Below are 20,382 nucleotides of genomic sequence, written 5' to 3'. Positions count from 1 at the left end.
GTGTTGATGGTGCAGGATTACCAAGAGTAGTTCTTTGACATAAAATGGCTTTACAAAGTTACGGTGCAACCTTTGCTGGAGGAATTTGCGGCAGGAAGCGATCCAGTGGTGTTAAAAATTTAAGACCTTAGCTGCAGATATCGGCAGATATTAAATGTCACAGCGTGGTGATTTTGTTTCAATAATTCAAAATTAAATAGAGAAGGAAAAGCAATCATCAGCCTTGATCCAATCTGCTTTTCCTCTTTTGAAAACATTTTGATTTGTTTTAAGCCTACGGGTTAAGGTGAAAATTGACCCAGAGCGGTTTCATTCAGGTTCAAAATGGAGATGCAAGAATATGGTTTAAATCTGAATCTTGTCAATGGAGATGCAGATTTATGTAAAATCAGAAAATTCATCAAATTTCGTCCAATCAAGCATGAATGCCACGAAGTAGGGAGCCAGAAGTTGTTGGTACTAGGAGTAGGAATTCCCATGTAGTATGAACCGAACGATACCCAATACCCTGTTCAGAGTGTGTAACATAAGGGTGAACTGTAATGACATATCACAAGTGTTGTCAGCAGCTAAACGTGTTTACATCGCGCAAGACGCCTCAAGGCCACCAGCTGTTTGAGCTGGCCGTCCGCCGCAAGTCCACTTGTTTACGCCCCAGTATAACTATCGGGGACTTTCCAGACTCGGAGGACTGCACCGAGGACTGGGCGTGCATCCGGTGCCTGGGAAAACTACAGGCTCAATGACCAGCCGTCAACTTCAGGGGTCCCCGACGGGCAGACGGACGTGAGCTTGTGATTGATTGTTTGTCTGTTACAGTACTTGTATGTTATAAGTGTGACAATATAGTAGCACCTTTTACTTTCCCCTGTGTACTAGATTGTCTCAGATCCAGAACCTGTGTTTAAAACAATACACTACAGAGTGCAAAATATAGGAGTTGTGAAAGGAGCTACTGTTAGCCGATTTTGGACCCCACCCCAATGGTTGGTCCAATTAAGAGAGTTAACTTGGATAGAACCGAACCTACCGGATTGCTATTCCAGTGAAGATGCCCCCATTTGCCCCGATGATTTATATGACCAGTCAGTGGACACATGTGGTTTTGATTGGAATCAGAAAGGCTTAAATTGACCATGGAATTGACAGGATCATCAGATATAAGAACCCAAGACCTAATAGAGAGGAGCAAAAAATGGGAACCTAAAATATATTCGCATGCAGTATGAGGGATCGGCATAAATACCTCACCCTCAAGATAGGGAATTGTAAGGATTAACCCAATAACAGGTCTAATTTAGTATAATTATAATCAATAACAGAAGTAGAATGAAATGTACTATGAATCTATGTATCTCTAAATGTAAACTGTACTGTGTATTACTATAGTATGAACCATGTAATGTGTATTCAATGAGAAAGTACTGGTGGGCCGAGATGGAAGCATGATGGTTATTATAGTCAAGTTTGCAGTTAAAACTAAAAGGATGCTGACAACAGTAAAGTGGGAATGAACAGACGTTGGGGAAATCACAGGCACTAAGGGAGGAATTTGCTGTAATAGCATAATGTCAAAAAGACATGAAGATAACTGGGACTGAAGTTTAATTAAATCAAGGAGTCACGCGGCCTTAAGCCTCTCTATCTCGAGGATTTTTGTACGAATTGTGATGTGCTGAATCAATCTGTTTTGCTTTTAACCAGAATACCAGTACCGTGGTGATCTTGTTGTTGTCACGAACTAGTCCTTAGATTGGATTAAATTATAATCCTGAAAGTAGCGGTTTAAATCCTACACTGTTCTGTATGGTCTGTGAGTGTTTGTTGGGACAGTGTCGTGGGAGCTCTACTCTGTACTTAACTGGTGCTGTACCTGCCCTGGGAGGGTTTGATGGTACAGTGTGGAGGGAGCTTTACTCTGTATCTAACCTGTGCTGTCGTGCCTTGGGACTGTTTGATGGGACAAGAAGAGGGAGCTTTTGTCTGTATCTATCCCGTGATGTACCTACCATGGAAGTGTTTGATGGGACAGTTTAGAGGGAGCATTACTCTGTGTCTAACCCGTGCTGTGGTTGCCCTCGGAGTGTTGGATAGGGTAGTGCTGATGGAGCTTTACTCTGAATCTAACCTGTGCTGTACCTGCCCTGGGAGTGTTCGATGGGACAGTGCTGAGGGAGCTTTTGTCTCAATCTAACCGATGCTGTACCTGTCCTGGGAGTGTTTGATTGTACAGTGTAGAGGGTCTTTAGTCTGTATCTAACCCGTGCTGTACCTGACTGGAGAGTGTTGACACTGGGTGCTCACCTCGATGAGAACAACATTTAACCCGAAGATGACAAGATAAACCCATCTGCTCCTCCCCTGTCCACAGTCCTTGAGTGTCCCGAACACATGGAGACAATGCCCAGAATCAAAATTTGAACACCTCCCTCAGATCTCCCCTTACTGTTCTTTGTTCCAATGAAAAGAGTCCCAGTTTCTCTGGTCTCTCCTCATAACTAAAGTCTCTCGTCAGACGTATCATTTCAGTGAATCTTTTCTGGACCCTCCCCATGGCCTTGACACCTTTCCTAGTGTAAGATCCCCAAAACTTGACACAATATTCTAACCGCAGCCTAACCAATAACTTGTACAGGTTTAGATGGCCTCTGTCCTTTTGTACTCTATACCCCTATTTGTAAAACCGAGGATCACATGTATTTTTTCAACCACTTTATCAACTTGAGCTCCCATTTTTAAAGATTTGTGTATCTGAACATTTTGCAGGTCTCGAGATATTAACATAACATGGCTAAAATACATTGACATTAAATGTCTGATATAATGTGTATTATGGGGAGGAGAGGTTTAGTCTGAATTAGAAACTCAAACAGGCACTTGGCTGCAGGCAGGTCGCCATGGCAACACTGATCAGACATTCCATTCCACAGAATCGGCTCGTTGGAATCTCTAATCCGATAAGGAGAAAGAAAAGACTTTGTCTGTTATCAACCATAATATAAACTTAAACCAGAGTGAGTAATATAGTAGATTATATTGTAATGTGTGATGTTTAGACCAATGAGTATGAAATTATATCCCTTGATGTCAAGGGGCATACAGGGTAAGATAAGGCAGAAAAGAAAAGCTTATGTCAGACACCGAGAGCTCAATACTACAGAAAGCCTGGAGGAGTATAAAAAATGCAGGGGTGAAATTAAAAAGGAATTAGGAAAGGAAAGGGAGAGCATCAAACAATATTGGCAAGTAAAATCAAGGAAAACCCAAAGATCTTTTATAAATACATTAAGAGCAAGAGGATAACTAAGGAAACAGTGGGGCTTATTAGAGACTAAAAAGGTAACCTACGTGAGGAGGAGGAAGATGTTGGTATGGTTCTTAATTAATGCTTTGCGTCTATCTTCACAAAAGAGAAGGACGATGCAGACGTTGTAGTTAAGGAGGAGGAGTGTGAAATATTGGATGGGATAACCTTAGTGAGAGAGGAAGTTTTAAAGTGTTTTCCATCTTTGAAGGGAGATCAATCACCAGGACCGGATGAAATGTATCTCAGGCTGTTAAAAAAGCAAGGGAGGAAATAACGGAGGCTCCGACCATCATTTTCCAATCCTCACTTCATGCAGGTATGGTGCCGATGATTGGAGGACTGCGAACGTTGTACCATTGTTTAAAAAGGGAGCGAGGGATCGACTGAGTAATTACAGGCCAGTCAGCCTAACCTCGGTGGTGGGCAAATTATTAGAGTCAATTCTAAGCGACAGTATAAACCGCCACTTGGAAAGCCACAGACTAATCAAGGCCAGTCAGCATGGATTTGTTAAGGGGAGGTCGTGTCTGACTAACTTGATTGAATTTATTGAGGCGATAACAAGGAGAGTCAATAAGGGCAGCACATTTGTACAAGGATTTGTAGCAAGGCTTTCAAGACAATCCCACGTGACAGACTGGTCAAAAAAGTACAAGCCCATGGGATCCAAGGGAGAGTGGCAAGTTGGATCCAAAATTGGCACAGTAGCAGGAAGTAAAGTGAAATGGTCGATGGGTGTTTTTGTGCCTGGAAGGCTGTTTCCAGTGGGGTTCCGCAGGGCTCAGTACTAGGTCCCATGCTTTTCATGATATATATTAATGATTTGGACTTAAATTTACGGGGCTTGATCAAGAGGTTTGCAGATGATACAAAATTGGCCGTATGGTTGATCGTGAGGAGGAAAGCTGTAGGCTGCAGGAAGATATCAATGGACTGGTTGAGTGGGCAGTAAAGTGGGAAATGGAATTCAATCCGGAGAAGTGTGAGGTAATGCATTTGGGAAAGGCAAATAAGGCAAAGGGAGTACACAATAAATGGGAGGATACTGAAAGGTGTAGAAGAAGTCAGGGACCTTGGAGTGCATGTCCACAGATCCCTGAAGGTAGCAGGACAGGGAGCTAAGGTGGTGAGGAAGGCATATGGAATACTTTCCTTTATTAGACACGGCATCGAATGTAAGAGCATGGAGGTTATGCTGGAACTCTATAAAACACTGGTTAGGCCACAGCTCGGATATTGCGTACAGTTCTGTTCACCACAATACAGAAAGGGTGTAATTGCAATAGAGAGAGTACAGAGGAGATTTACGAGGATGTGCCAGGACTGGAGAATTTTAGCTGTGAGGAAAGATTGGATAGGCTGGGACTGTTTTCATTGGATCAGAGGAGGCTGAGGGGCGATTTAATTGAGGTGTATAAAATTACGAGGGTCCTAGATAGAGTGGATAAGAAGGACCTATCTCCCTTAGCAGAGAAGTCAATAGATGGAGGGCATAGATTTACACCTTGTGTTCCACATACCAAAGCTGAGATCATTCTCTACATTGAGAAGAGCAATGGTCACAACACTGACCCTGGGGGACACCACTGTTTACATCCCTCCAGTCTGAAGAACATCCATTAACCACTACGCTCTGTTTTCTGCCCTTTACACAACTTTCTATCCACACTGCCGCATTCATTTTAATACTGTCAGTATTAATTTTTTCAACAAGCCTCCTGTCCGGCATCTTATCAAACACCTTTTCACAATCCATCTACACAACATCCACTACATTCCATTGATCAGTAGACTTGAATTATCTCAAATAATCCATGTTGGCTGTTCTTAATTAATGTGTTTTTCAGCAAATGTTGAAATGTTTGCTCCACCTCATCGGGCTTCATTTGTTTCAAGACGCAACAGAAGGATCGAGGTTTCTCCTGGAGTTTAAGAAAAAATAATTTTTAAAAATGATGCTTCAGACAGTGACGGACACCTGGGCTTAGTCCCTCCCATTCAGTGCCGCAACTCCCGCCCCTCACACACTCCGATTTTTTGGAGGACCAACTGTTCGGTATCCATCCAACCAATTTCCGCTCCTGCTATTGGTCCGGAACTCCCCTTAATCATCAAGGCGGGGTTCATGGTGAGAATGGTGGTCCTGAGGTGCAGTTGGAAAATAAACATGAATTGAACCCGTCAGTTGCAACATTTAGTGAAACGAAATTAATAAAATTTACCGAAAAAAATATTTTTGGAGTTCACCAAAGTGGGGGTCGCGTCTGCGTTGTGTGTTTGTGCCGGTTTAAATGGCACGAGGAGCTGGGGTTTCAATTTATTTTATTATCTTTGGTCCAAACGCGCTCTCCCTGGTTCCAATGTCTTTGCTTTTTGGCCAGATTTTCAGATCATCAATGGCGGCTGCATCACCCAGCATGCAGCGCGGTACAGATTGTGCCCTATCTGAATCAGTGGAGCACAGCGCGCAGGCGCAGTCTGACTCATTATCGGGCAGTGTGTCCTGAGCATGCGCGGCCAGTCGAGGCTGCGGGAGGAGCGCGTTCGGTGCAGGTGAGAGGATCGGAGCAAGAGGATCAATAAACCCCGGGGCCCGGGTCCGGGCTCAGGCCCAGGCTCAGGCTTTACAAACCCCGAGTGCGGCCCCAGACCCGAATATAAAACAGTGAACATTATCCCCCCTCACTACCCGCCGGTTTCCGGTTTCTCCCGTTTCGCTCCGGACCAACTCTCAACAAAAGGAGAAATGGTGATCGGTCAGGGAGCGTCTGTAAATGAAGGAGAAATGGTGATTGGTCAGGGAGCGTCTGTAAATGAAGGAGAAATGGTGATTGGTCAGGGAGCGTCTGTAAATGAAGGAGAAATGGTGATCGGTCAGGGAGCGTCTGTAAATGAAGGAGAAATGGTGATCGGTCAGGGAGCGTCTGTAAATGAAGGAGAAATGGTGATCGGTCAGGGAGCGTCTGTAAATGAAGGAGAAATGGTGATCGGTCAGGGAGCGTCTGTAAATGAAGGAAAAATGGTGATCGGTCAGGGAGCGTCTGTAAATGAAGGAGAAATGGTGATTGGTCAGGGAGCGTCTGTAAATGAAGGAAAAATGGTGATTGGTCAGGGAGCGTCTGTAAATGAAGGAGAAATGGTGATTGGTCAGGGAGCGTCTGTAAATGAAGGAGAAATGGTGATCGGTCAGGGAGCGTCTGTAAATGAAGGAGAAATGGTGATCGGTCAGGGAGCGTCTGTAAATGAAGGAGAAATGGTGATCGGTCAGGGAGCGTCTGTAAATGAAGGAGAAATGGTGATCGGTCAGGGAGCGTCTGTAAATGAAGGAGAAATGGTGATCGGTCAGGGAGCGTCTGTAAATGAAGGAGAAATGGTGATCGGTCAGGGAGCGTCTGTAAATGAAGGAAAAATGGTGATCGGTCAGGGAGCGTCTGTAAATGAAGGAGAAATGGTGATTGGTCAGGGAGCGTCTGTAAATGAAGGAAAAATGGTGATCGGCCAGGGAGCGTCTGTAAATGAAGGAAAATGGTGATCGGTCAGGGAGCGTCTGTAAATGAAGGAGAAATGGTGATTGGTCAGGGAGCGTCTGTAAATGAAGGAGAATTGGTGATCGGTCAGGGAGCATCTGTAAATAAAGCAGAAATGGTGATTGGTCAGGGAGCTTCGAAAATGAAGGAGAAATGGCGATCAATCAGGGAGCGTCTGTAAAAGGAGCAGAAATGGTGATGGGTCAGGGAACGTCTGTAAATGGAGGAGAAATGGTGATCAGTCAGGGAGATTCCATTAATGAAGGAGAAATGGTGGTTGGTCAGGGAGTGTCTGTAAATGAAGGAGAAATGTTGATTGGTCAGGGAGTGTCTGGAAATGAAGGAGAAATGGTAATCGGCCAGGGGATGTCTGTAAATGAAGGAGAAATGATGATTGGTCAGCGATCGTCTGTAAATGAAGGAGCAATGGTGATCTCTATATCTTTATTCATCCAGGGAGCTCTCGCTTCAGATGCCATTCCTTTCCTCCTCGTTGGAATCTGTCCACTCAGTACGCAATCCAACTCCTCTTTGGAGGCCTCTCATTGTTCAATTACTGTTCTGCCTGCCAATGTTTGATTCCAATCCACGCGGACAAGATCACTTTTTAACTCACTGAAATTTGCCCTCCTCCAGTTAAGAATTTTCACATTTGACTGTCCCCTGTCCTTTTGCATAACTGATCTAAACCGAATGAGATTATGATCACTGCTGCCCCACTGAAATATGCTCCACCTGCCCCACTTCATTCTCCACACCGAGCCCACTGCTGCACTCACATTCACTATCTCACACTCACTCACACTCACTCTCACATTCCTCTCTCACCCTTTCACTCATGGTTTAGGGCCACTGAAAGATGATGCGATGAGTTTGGATTTCAGCACAGGGAGGAGGGAGAGTGTGTGGGATGGGGATTTACAGCTTTGAGGCACAAGAGAGGAAAGAATGTTCCATAGAAACGAGAATTGTCTGTTCTGAATTTCTATCCTGTATTTACAGTGATGACTTTTATAAACTCCTTTTACAGGGTATTAGAAGGGGAGGATTTGCAGACAGGAAACTCAAACCAAACATCACAAGATCTGACAGAGTCACTCGATTCGTTAGGACCTGAATATCATCGGCCTTTGAATGTGGAAGAAGAAATGTTTGTCTGTTCTGTCTCTGGGAGAAGATTTCAAACATCAGTGTGAGTGGAAAAGCACCGAGACACACACACCCGAGTGAGAGTGTTCCAGTGCACTGACTGTGGAAAGAGCTTTAACCAGTTACACAGCCTGAAAAAACATTACACCATTCACAGCGGGGAGAAACCGTACACGTGTTCTGTGTGTGGACGAGGCTTCAACTGATCGTCCAACCTGGAGAGACACAAGGACACCCGGACCACGGAGAAACCGTGGAATTGTGGGGACTGTGGGAAGGGATTCAATTACCCGTCTGAGCTGGAAACTCATCGACGCAGTCACACTGGGGAGAGGCCGTTCTCCTGCTCTGTGTGTGGGAAGAGATTCACTCAGTCATCCAACCTGCTGATACACCAGCGAGTTCACTCCGATGAGAGACCGTTTAAATGCTCTGACTGTGGGAAGAGCTTTAAAAGCAGAAAGGAACTGCTGAGACATCAACACAGTGACACTGGGGAGAGGCCGTTTTCCTGCTCTGTGTGTAAGAAGAGATTCACTCGCTCATCCGACCTGCTGATACACCAGCAAGTTCACTCCGATGAGAGACCTTTTAAATGCTCTGACTGTGGGAAGAGCTTTAAAAGCAGAAAGGAACTGCTGAGACATCAACGCAGTGAAACTGGGGAGAGGCCGTTCATTTGCTCTGTGTGCGGGAAGAGATTCATACTGTCATCACAACTTTTGTCACACCAGCGAGTTCACACTGGGGAGAGGCCGTTCTCCTGCTCCGTGTGTAAAAAGAGATTTACTTGCTCATCCCACCTGCTGAGACACCTGCGAATTCACACTGGGGAGAGGCCATTCTCGTGCTCTGTGTGTAAGAAGAGATTCACTCAGTCATTCTCCCTGCTGATACACCAGCGAGTTCACACTGGGGAGAGGCCATTCTCCTGCTCTGTGTGTGGGAAGAGATTCACTCAGTCATCCACCCTGCAGATACACCAGCGAGTTCACTCCGATCGACCTTTTAAATGTTCTGACTGTGAGAAGAGGTTTAAAAGCAAAGTTAATCTGCTGAGACACCAACGCACTCACACTGGGGAGAGGCCGTTCATCTGCTCCGTGTGTAAGAAGAGATTCACTCGGTCATCCAACCTGCTGACACACCAACGAGTTCACACTGGGGAGAGGCCGTTCTCCTGCTCCGTGTGTGGGAAGAAATTCACTCAATCATCCACCCTGCTAATACACCAGCGAGTTCACTCCGATAAGCAACCTTTTAAATGTTCTGACTGTGAAAAGAGATTTAAAAGCAAAATGAATCTGCTGAAACACCAACGCACTCACACTGGGGATAGGCCGTTCACCTGCTCTGTGTGTAAGAAGAGATTTACTCGGTCATCCCACCTACTGAGACACCAACGAGTTCACTCTGATAAGAGACCTTTTAAATGTTCTGACTGTGGGAAGAGATATAAAAGCAACAGGCATCTACTGACACACCAACGTACTCACCCTGGGGAGAGACTTTTTAAATGTTCTGACTGAGAAGGGCTTTAAAAGCACAAATGATCTGCTGAAACACCAACACACTCACACTGGGGAGAGACTGTTCACCTGCTCCGTGTGTGGGAAGGGATTCACTAATTCATCCCACCTTCTGAGACATCAACTTGTTCACACTATTGAATGACCTTTTAATTCACTGACTGTGAGAAGAGCTTTAAAAGCAGAAATGAACTGCTGACACATCAACTCGCGCCCATTGGGGAGAGACTGTTCACCTGCTCCGTGTTTGGGAAGGGATTCACTCAGTCATCACACGTGCTGAGACACCAGCGAGTTCACATATGACTGCAGGGGTTGGATTCTGCTGTTAATCCCATCCAGGACTGAACTATCGTGTTCAGAGTCAGGAAGAACAACATGTAAGGATTAACCCATTAACAGATATAATTTAGTATAATTATAATTAATAGTGGAAGTAGAATGAAATGTACTATGAATCTATGTATCTATAAATGTAAACTGAACTGTGTATTAATATAGTATGAACCATGTCACGTGTAGTCAATAAGAAAGTGCTGGTGGGCCGAGAAGGATACATGATGGTTATTATAGTCAAGTTTGGAGTTTAAACTAAAAGGATGCTGACAACATCAAAGTGTGAATTAACAGACCTTGGGATGTGGGCGTCGCTGGCAAGGCCAGTCTTTCTTTCCCATCCCTAATTGCCCTTGAGAATGTGGTGATGAGCCGCCTTCTTGAACCGCTGTAGTCCTTGTGTTGAAGGTTCTCCCACACTGCTGTTATGCAGGGAGTTCCAGGATTTTGACCCAGCGACGATGAAGGAACGGCGATATATTCCCAAGTCGGGATGGTGTGTAACTTGAAGGGGAACGTGCGGGCGGTGTTGTTCCCATGTGCCTGCTGCCCTTGTCTCTCTCTGCATTGATTGTGATCGGGTTGCTTCTCCGTTAAACAACATCATTTCTGTCCCTCGTGAAAGGCTCTCAGTCATTCTCTGCCGTTTTCTTTCCAAACATTTCACTGAACAAAACTTCACAAGTCACCCAGGAAAAAGAATTCATTTCAAAATCATTAGCTCCCGAAGGAGCTGCAAGGACAGACTGACCAAACCTGCATTCAGTCGTGAAGCTTGTGGGTGTGTTGGCATCCTGAGGGACAGAGACAGGCCTGTGAGACAGAGCGAAGGCAGGAACTCAGAAATGTGGCCATTCAGGTCCATAAATGGGCAGACAGTCAGTCACAGTCATTGATTCCGACACACAGCCCGGTAGTTGTTCAGTCAGTCGGGGAGCGAGGCCTGCAGCCAGCAAACAAAAAGCGTGAGAATAAGGCAGAGACCCAATCAGACGGATAAACAGACAGACAGACATCTGACACCACGTCAAATTGCAGCGTGATCGAATCACGTTGGGTGATTTTATTTTGGGAGTGATATCATTTTCACAGTAGCTCAGGGTCCTGCCCACAGGTTTTATAGCGGGGCAGTGTTTTATGGATGGGCTGTTCATTGTTGGTAAAATAATATTGAACAGAATTTAATTTGTTACATTAAAGTGCTCTTTGTTTGTTAATTTTGATTTACATCCTCGTCAGTTTTATACAGTAACAAGTAACAATGTTTAAGGGATGTGGTTTATTCAATATTTGTGCCAAAACCCAGTCACCCAGTGCAAAAACTAAATCTACCTAACACGTGACTAAGCCTATGAGATAGTGATACAACTATGGCCGGTTAGCTCAGTTGGTTAGAGCGTGGTGCTAATAACACTGAGATCACGGGTTTGATCCACGTGTTGGCCATAAGGTTCCTATTACAATGTTTTGGTAACTTTTAAAAGTTTGGTCGACTTTGAAAACAAGCAAATCCACACAAAATGCCATATGGTTATTTTTTTGGAATAACATCCATTAATGTGTTTGATATGTCTTTGCCTTGGGGCGGAGGGACACATCTTTCTCCTTATTTTTCTTTTCTTCATCTTTTCCCACTCACCTTTCTGTGTCTCCATCTCTTTCCATCAGTCTCATCTCCCTTTTGCTTTTTCTCTATTTCTTTCCATTTCCAGAATCATTTTTCCGGGTATGTTTACTGACGCACATTACAATCTGTGAGACTCAGTACCCGGGTATGTTTACTGACACACATTACAATCTGTGTCACTCAGTATCCGGGTATGTTTACTGACACACATTACAATCTGTGTCACTCAGTATCCGGGTATGTTTACAGACACACATTACAATCTGTGGCACTCAGTATCCGGGTATGTTTACTGACACACATTACAATCTGTGTCACTCAGTATCCGGGTATGTTTACAGACACACATTACAATCTGTGTCACTCAGTATCCGGGTATGTTTACTGACACACATTACAATCTGTGTCACTCAGTATCCGGGTATGTTTACAGACACACATTACAATCTGTGTCACTCAGTATCCGGGTATGTTTACTGACACACATTACAATCTGTGTCACTCAGTATCCGGGTATGTTTACTGACACACATTACAATCTGTGTCACTCAGTATCCAGGTATGTTTACTGACACACATTACAATCTGTGTCACTCAGTATCAGGGTATGTTTACTGACACACATTACAATCTGTGTCACTCAGTATCCGGGTATGTTTACAGACACACATTACAATCTGTGTCACTCAGTATCCGGGTATGTTTACTGACACACATTACAATCTGTGTCACTCAGTATCCGGGTATGTTTACAGACACACATTACAATCTGTGTCACTCAGTATCCGGGTATGTTTACTGACACACATTACAATCTGTGTCACTCAGTATCCGGGTATGTTTACAGACACACATGACAATCTGTGTCACTCAGTATCCAGGTATGTTTACTGACACACATTACAATCTGTGTCACTCAGTATCCGGGTATGTTTACAGACACACATGACAATCTGTGTCACTCAGTATCCAGGTATGTTTACTGACACACATGACAATCTGTGTCACTCAGTATCCAGGTATGTTTACTGACACACATGACAATCTGTGTCACTCAGTATCCGGGTATGTTTACTGACACACATGACAATCTGTGTCACTCAGTATCCAGGTATGTTTACTGACACACATTACAATCTGTGTCACTCAGTATCCGGGTATGTTTACTGACACACATTACAATCTGTGTCACTCAGAATCCGGGTATGTTTACTGACACACATTACAACCTGTGTCACTCAGTATCCGGGTATGTTTACTGATACACATTACAATCTGTGTCACTGAGTATCCGGGTATGTTGACTGACACACATTACAATCTGTGTCACTCGGTATCCGGGTATGTTTACTGATACACATTACAATCTGTGTCACTCGGTATCCGGATATGTTTACTGACACACATTACAATCTGTGTCACTCAGTATCCGGGTATGTTTACTGATACACATTACAATCTGTGTCACTCAGTATCCGGATATGTTTACTGACACACATTACAATCTGTGTCACTCAGTATCCGGATATGTTTACTGATACACATTACAATCTGAGTCACTGAGAATCTAACAATATGAGGCAACGAGTTTTATTCCCGCTGTGTTATCTCTCTGTCGCTTTGCTGATAAACGTTTAACTCAGGGCCTGTTCCCGTTAATGGTCACAAGGAGTAACAAACAGACAGAGCGTGTCTGGCCGCCCCCAGATGTGGAAAAGGCATCAGACTCGGAATCAAATGCTTCAAATCAAATATTCACCCGGCACTGAGTGAGGCAAAAAACAGAGACAAATGTCGAAGAAAATCGAGAAATAAATCGAAGTAAAGATGCTATCAATATTTTTCATCCATGATGCCTCTCTACTCCTTCCCCAAGCCTCCAGTGCCGGTTAAAATTTCAGTGTAAATAAATGCGAGATTCGACCCAAAGAACGAGAGCAACCAACCAAATATTGCTGAAATTCGGAATTGAACCAGGGACCTTTATATCGCCGCATTCCCAACTGAGTTATTTCGGCTCCATCACCAGTTGGACTTTGTGGTGTCGCCTTGGAAGAAAATATAAACCGGGTGGAATTGCCTCTCCCGCTCATTCCTCACTTCGGGGGAATGGGACCGACCAGATCTCGGAGCTCAGGTTATGTTAATGTTCTGCTGGTGATATCTTAATATTATCTTGTGTTTGGCCACTTTTAACCAGGTTCGTGATTCCGTCTCCCACATCGCGCCTCTCTCATTCATTCTTTCCTCCATTCAATCTATCAGGGAGTGGGAATCAGAGCTCACCCTCAAACCCACTACACACAAATCCCCAGTCAATAATTTGCACTCCATAAACACTAAATACTCATAAACCAGGGGAGACCTCACAGTGTTGGACACGGAACGAAATACACTGAAGTGTTTATAAACACAGAAAGCGGACACACCAGGGGAGAACTCAAAATTTTGGAGGCGGAGTGAAAAATACTGAAGTATTTATGAAAAGTTATAGAACACATTATGTTTCTAAAATTCTCTGTCTTTTTCTCGGCACTGATGGGTTATGAAAGGAGAGACGGGCCCAAAGCCTCTCTGATGGGTTCTGAAGGGAGAGACAGGTCCAAAGCCCCTCAAATATCCGAGCATGACCCCGAGCTGCAGGTAAAATGAAATGAAGTTCAATATGCAGCAGCGAGCGGTTGGAGAGAGCTGAAGGTCCAGAATCAAGGTGGACATTTTTGATACTGCCCTTGAATCCAATTTATATAAATTACTCCTTGAACTCTCTGCCTTGGGAATTTCGAACTGGGGATCGCTTGTGAAATCAGCCTAAAAATTAAAATACAAACCACCCAAAGTGGGGCTCAAACCCACGACCCTGAGATCAGCTAACTCCGCACAGGCCTGGGACTGAGCCTGGGCGTTTCCTGCTCTGTGGGGCTCAGTACCACTCCGAGTGAGATCAGGTAACAGACCCCAGACCGGAAACTGCGCTTTTCCTGTTATGTGTGGAGCAGGTGAACGGCCTCTCCCCGGTGTGACTGTGTCGATGAGTTTCCAGCTGTGACGGGTAATTGAATCCCTTCCCACAGTCCCCACATTTCCATGGTTTCTCCGTGGTCCGGGTGTCCTTGTGTCTCTCCAGGTTGGATGATCAGTCGAAGCCTCGTCCACACACAGAACACGTGTACGGTTTCTCCCCGCTGTGAATGGTCTGATGTTTTTTCAGGCTGTGCAACTGGTTAAAACTCTTTCCCCAGTCAGTGCACTGGAACACTCTCACTCGGGTGTGTGTGTCTCGGCGCTTTTCCACTCACACTGATGTTTGCAAATCCTCGCCTTCTCGTACCCTGGAAAAGGAGTTTACAAAAGTCATCACTGTAAATACAGGATCGAAATTCAGAACAGACAATTCTAGTTTCTATGGAACATTCTTTCCTCTCTTGTTCCCCAAAGCTGTAAATCCCCGTCCCACACACTCTCCCTCCTCCCTGTGCTGAAATCCAAACCCATCCCACCATCTCCAATATTTCTTCCCTCCACTCCCAGTTTTCTCCCTCCCTCTCCTCTGGTTGGGTTCAGTTCCACACCCGCTGTGGGCAGAGTGAGAATAAAATAAATGAGGCACTGGGACCCTGAAGCCCCGCCCACTCTTTGTTCCCGGTCACTGGGACCCTGAAGCCCCGCCCACTCTTTGTTCCCGATCACTGGGACCCTGAAGCCCCGCCCACTCTTTGTTCCCGATCACTGGGACCCTGAAGCCCCGCCCACTCTTTGTTCCCGGTCACTGGGACCCTGAAGCCCCGCCCACTCTTTGTTACCGGTCACTGGGACCCTGAAGCCCCGCCCACTCTTTGTTCCCGGTCACAGGGACCATGATGCCCCGCCCACTCTTTGTTCCCGGTCACTGGGACCCTGAAGCCCCGCCCACTCTTTGTTCCCGATCACTGGGACCCTGAAACCCCGCCCACTCTTTGTTCAAGGTCACTGGGACCCTGAAGCCCCGCCCACTCTTTGTTCCCGGTCACTGGGACCCTGAAACCCCGCCCACTCTTTGTTCCCGATCACTGGGACCCTGAAGCCCCGCCCACTCTTTGTTCCCGATCACTGGGACCCTGAAGCCCCGCCCACTCTTTGTTCCCGATCACTGGGACCCTGAAACCCCGCCCACTCTTTGTTCCCGATCACTGGGACCCTGAAGCCCCGCCCACTCTTTGTTCCCGGTCACTGGGACCCTGAAGCCCCGCCCACTCTTTGTTCCCGATCACTGGGACCCTGAAACCCCGCCCACTCTTTGTTCCCGGTCACTGGGACCCTGAAACCCCGCCCACTCTTTGTTCCCGATCACTGGGACCCTGAAGCCCCGCCCACTCTTTGTTCCCGATCACTGGGACCCTGAAAACCCGCCCACTCTTTGTTCCCGATCACTGGGACCCTGAAACCCCGCCCACTCTTTGTTCCCGATCACTGGGGCCCTGATGCCCCGCCCACTCTTTGTTCCCTGGTCACTGGGACCCTGAAACCCCGCCCACTCTTTGTTCCCGATCACTGGGACCCTGAAGCCCCGCCCACTCTTTGTTCCCGATCACTGGGACCCTGAAACCCCGCCCACTCTTTGTTCCCGATCACTGGGACCCTGAAACCCCGCCCACTCTTTGTTCCCGATCACTGGGACCCTGAAACCCCGCCCACTCTTTGTTCCCGATCACTGGGACCCTGAAACCCCGCCCACTCTTTGTTCCTGGTCACTGGGACCCTGAAACCCCGCCCACTCTTTGTTCCTGGTCACTGGGACCCTGAAGCCCCGCCCACTCTTTGTTCCTGGTCACTGGGACCCTGAAACCCCGCCCACTCTTTGTTCCCGGTCACTGGGACCCTGAAACCCCGCCCACTCTTTGTTCCCGATCACTGGGACCCTGAAGCCCCGCCCACTCTTTGTTCCCGATCACTGGGACCCTGAAGCCCCGCCCACTCTTTGTTCCCGATCACTGGGACCCTGAAACCCCGCCCACTCTTTGTTCCCGATCACTGGGACCCTGAAGCCCCGCCCACCCCTTGTTCCCGATCACTGGGACCCTGAAGCCCCGCCCACTCTTTGTTCCCGATCACTGGGACCCTGAAACCCCGCCCACTCTTTGTTCCCGATCACTGGGACCCTGAAACCCCGCCCACTCTTTGTTCACGGTCACTGGGACCCTGAAGCCCCGCCCACTCTTTGTTCCTGGTCACTGGGACCCTGAAGCCCCGCCCACTCTTTGTTCCCGATCACTGGGACCCTGAAACCCCGCCCACTCTTTGTTCCCGGTCACTCGGACCCTGAAGCCCCGCCCACTCTTTGCACCTGGTCACTGGGACCCTAAAGCCCCGCCCACTCTTTGCACCTGGTCACTGGGACCCTGAAGCCCCGCCCTCTCTTCGTTCCTGGTAACTGGGATCCTGAAGCCCCGCCCACTCTTTGTTCCCCGTCACTGGGACCCTGAAGCCCCGCCCACTCTTTGTTCAATGTCACTGGGACCCTGAAGCCGCGCCCATTCTTTGTTCACGGTCACTGGGACCCTGAAGCCCCGCCCACTCTTTGTTCCCGGTCACTGGGACCCTGAAGCCCCGCCCACTCTTTGTTCCCTGTCACTGGGACCCTGAAGCCCCGCCCATTCTTTGTTCCCGGTCACTGGGACCCTGAAGCCCCGCCCACTCTTTGTTCCCTGTCACTGGGACCCTGAAGCCCCGCCCACTCTTTGTTCCCGGTCACTGCGACACTGAAGCCCCGCCCACTGTTTGCTCCTTACCAAGATGGCCGCGCATGCGCCATAATTCCACCATGACTTCCTCTCCCAAGATGGCGGCCGGGCGGCCGCCTGACGGGCCTGTCACCAAGATGCAAACACGGGGCCTTTTTACTCTTTTTTGTTGCCTCAAGCCGCCCCCGGGTGTTTGTGAAACTTCCCCGCCCACCCACAGATCCAATTCCTCCCCCGCCTCCGACTCGCCTGTTTCCACTCAGTGAATCTCCACCATTCGCACTGCGCATGCTCAGAGCACGGTCCGGTCCTGCCCCTGCGCACTGGTCTCCTGTCGTCATTGATAGGGCACATTCTGAACCGCGGGGGATTCTGGGGAAATACTCCGCCATTGAAAGCTGGAATTGGTGAACAGAAAATTAATTATTGACATCCCACCGAAGTTGGCGCCAGTGGGTCAACAAACAAAATAAATAAATAAATTGTACAGAAACCCGAGTGCTCGGGCCCTCCCCCGTGGTGCTAAGTTAACTTGCCGCCACTTTTCAGTTGCTAATTCGCACCTCAGGCCCGCCCCGCCCAGTCTGGTTTAATTGCTAAATGTTCTCTAACTATTCAGACCTGTCATTCTCAGGGAAACTTAAAAGCTCACATTTTTTCTGTGTACTACCCGAGAGCCAGTTAATGGCATTAATAAGCTGGTAACAAATTGTATAAAGGTGGAAAGAGGAGAAAAATGCCACGAGCGATGCCTCAAAACACAAGGGACCACTTACACTGTGACACCAAATCCAGGGACCACTTACACTGGGACACCAAATCCGGGGACCACTTACACTGGGACACCAAATCCGGGGACCACTTACACTGGGACACCAAATTAAGGGACCACTTGCACTGGGGCACCAAATCCGGGGACCAATTACACTGGGACACCAAATCCGGGCAACAATTGCACTGGGACACCAAATCCAGGGAAAACGAAGATGGTGACATCCATTTGAATCCTTTTTTTGCACCTTCTCCAGTGCCTCTATATCCTTTTTATAATATGAAGAACAAAACTTTTCACAGTACACCACGTGCAGTCTAATCAAGGTTCCATACAAGTTGAAGATAACTTCTCTGCTTTTCAATACTATGCTTCAGAAATGAACCCCAGTGCTTGGTTTGCTTTTTTGTGGCCTTTTCAACCTGCGTCACTACTTTTAGTGATTTGTGTAATTGTGCCCCGAGAACCCTTTGCTCTTCTAACCCCCTTTTAGACTTATTATCCATGCATTATGCGGCCTCCTTGATCTTGCTACCAAAATGCTCCACTTCACCCTCATCTTTTCAAAATTCCTTTGCCAATTACATCCCCATTCTGCAAGTTTATTAATGTCTTCATCAGTATTAATTATACCCACCCCGCCAATCTGGTGTCATCTGTAAATGTTTAAATTGTACATTCATTCCCGAGTCCAAATCGTTTATATAAATTGTGAACAGTGGTCCCAGCACCGATCATTGTGCAACACCACTTTCCACTTTTTACCAGTCTGAGTAGCTGTCAAGAGAAACTTCTTTACAGAGGGAGTTGTGAGATTGTGGAATTCACTTCCAAAGTTCTGTAGTGACAAGTGGTTCTCATGTTTTTTATCCAAAGCAGGCCTCAGCCCAGTCATTGACTCCAAATGTTGATGCAATGGTTCAAGCTAAGAGGTGCCAGGTATCGGGAGCAGCAGTAGCAGTAACTAAAATCTAAATGTAAGTAAGTACCAATATAGTTCATCTTCATCTATTTCTAGTTTAATAACTTTTGCTGAATGTGGCCCAGGCCAAGTGCCAGGATATCGGATCAGGCTTACCATCGAAAATGAGTTTGACACTCCTGAGATAGACAATGTGAACCAATTACACTCATCCACTAACCCAGCAACTTCTTCAAAAAACTCAAGCGAGTTTGAAAGACACAAACTTCTTTTCCAGAAGCCGCGTTGAGTATCTCTAATGGTCCCTTCTCTTTCCCCGTGATCATAAACAGCATCTCTTAGGATCCATTCAAGCATCTTCCCTCTGATCGAGGTCACACCGATGGGCCTGTCATTCCCCGGCTCTGACTTATCCCCTTTCTTGAAAATGGGAACTGCGTGAGCTACCTTACAATCTCAGGGGACAATCCCTGACTCCATTGAGCAGTTGAAGATACAGGCAAGGGGCTCACAGAGCACCCGTCCCATCTCTTTCAACACCCGTGGGTGGATATCATCTGGATCTGGAACACAAAGTATTTTGAGATTTCATATTTTATCCAAGATGAAATCACTTTCTATTTTAATATTTATGATGTTATTGTCGACAGCACATCCCACAGCTGGAATCCGAGCCTCATCCACAGGAGTGTAGGCTGATGCGAAATAGTCATTTAACAACTCTGCCATAGCCTGGGAATCTGTCCTGAACTGCCTTTCAGTGGCCCTAAAACCATCTTTAATGGTCTTCTGACTCCTGACGTAGCTGGAAAGGCGTTTGCTATTATTCCCACAATTGTGCACCATCTTCTTTTCCAAAGATCTCTGAGCTTCTCTAAGGGCTGCATGTGTCTCCCTCGATTGTGGGTGATATTTGTCCCAATTCTCCTGTAAACTGAATTCATCCTGATCCGATCTGGGTTAAATGTAAGACAGTTCTGGGAGTAAGGAATCATTTACCCCGAGACCCTCACTGACATGTAAAACCCCAGACGGTTCCTAAGTAAGGATTCCTCTGGTTCCTTGGCATATATTTATCAGGATACTGAAACCCAGCTTTCTCACAGTCCACTCCTGGATGCCCCACTCCCTGAGCCTGCAACCTTCAGCAGGGTCAGAGGTGGAGTTCCGCAGTGGGAGTGATCCCAGAGTAACTGTCGGGATCGCCCCCACCCTGTGGATGGTCAGGGTTGTGTATTTTTAGTGATCCTGGTGTCTAACACGCACACATCAATAAAACCATGAATTCTGGAAACACACTGCAGGTCCTTCTTTATCTGGAGATCGAATGACTGTTGTATAATTGTACCAGCAGTTAACAGGCTCCTGTGAACTCCTCCCTCTGCTATTTTAATGCAGACTTTAACTCATTTATTTTTAACGGGTATATTTTAAATGAGTTAACGCCTGCCTTAAATGGTAGACTCAGGACTGTCACTCAAACAGTTTAAATC

General features: G+C 46.6%; 1 protein-coding gene across 1 annotated transcript; it reads left to right on the top strand.

Moving 5' to 3' along the window:
* The first annotated feature begins 324 nt into the window (after positions 1–324).
* Positions 325–11,046, top strand: LOC137335601 (zinc finger protein 84-like). Its single transcript, XM_068000910.1, has 3 exons — positions 325–456; positions 570–718; positions 8,234–11,046. Exons 1-3 carry the CDS (start codon positions 325–327, stop codon positions 9,510–9,512), a joined length of 1,560 nt encoding a protein of 519 aa, XP_067857011.1. The 3' UTR covers positions 9,513–11,046.
* Positions 11,047–20,382: the final 9,336 nt, after the last annotated feature.

The sequence above is a fragment of the Heptranchias perlo genome, chromosome 20 (genome assembly GCF_035084215.1).
Source record: "Heptranchias perlo isolate sHepPer1 chromosome 20, sHepPer1.hap1, whole genome shotgun sequence".
Lineage (NCBI taxonomy): Eukaryota > Metazoa > Chordata > Chondrichthyes > Hexanchiformes > Hexanchidae > Heptranchias > Heptranchias perlo.
The sequence above is the reverse complement of the archived record's forward strand: the minus strand, read 5'-3'. Positions and strand labels throughout refer to the sequence as shown.

Excerpts from the sequence above, each read along its gene's own strand:
- LOC137335601 (XM_068000910.1), top strand. The coding sequence starts at position 325 with ATGGAGATGCAAGAATATGGTTTAAATCTGAATCTTGTCAATGGAGAT. Across the intron at positions 457-569 it reads TAGGGAGCCAGAAGTTGTTG|CTAAACGTGTTTACATCGCG; the intron begins GTACTAGGAGTA and ends TGTTGTCAGCAG. Across the intron at positions 719-8,233 it reads GAGGACTGGGCGTGCATCCG|ACCGTGGAATTGTGGGGACT; the intron begins GTGCCTGGGAAA and ends GACCACGGAGAA.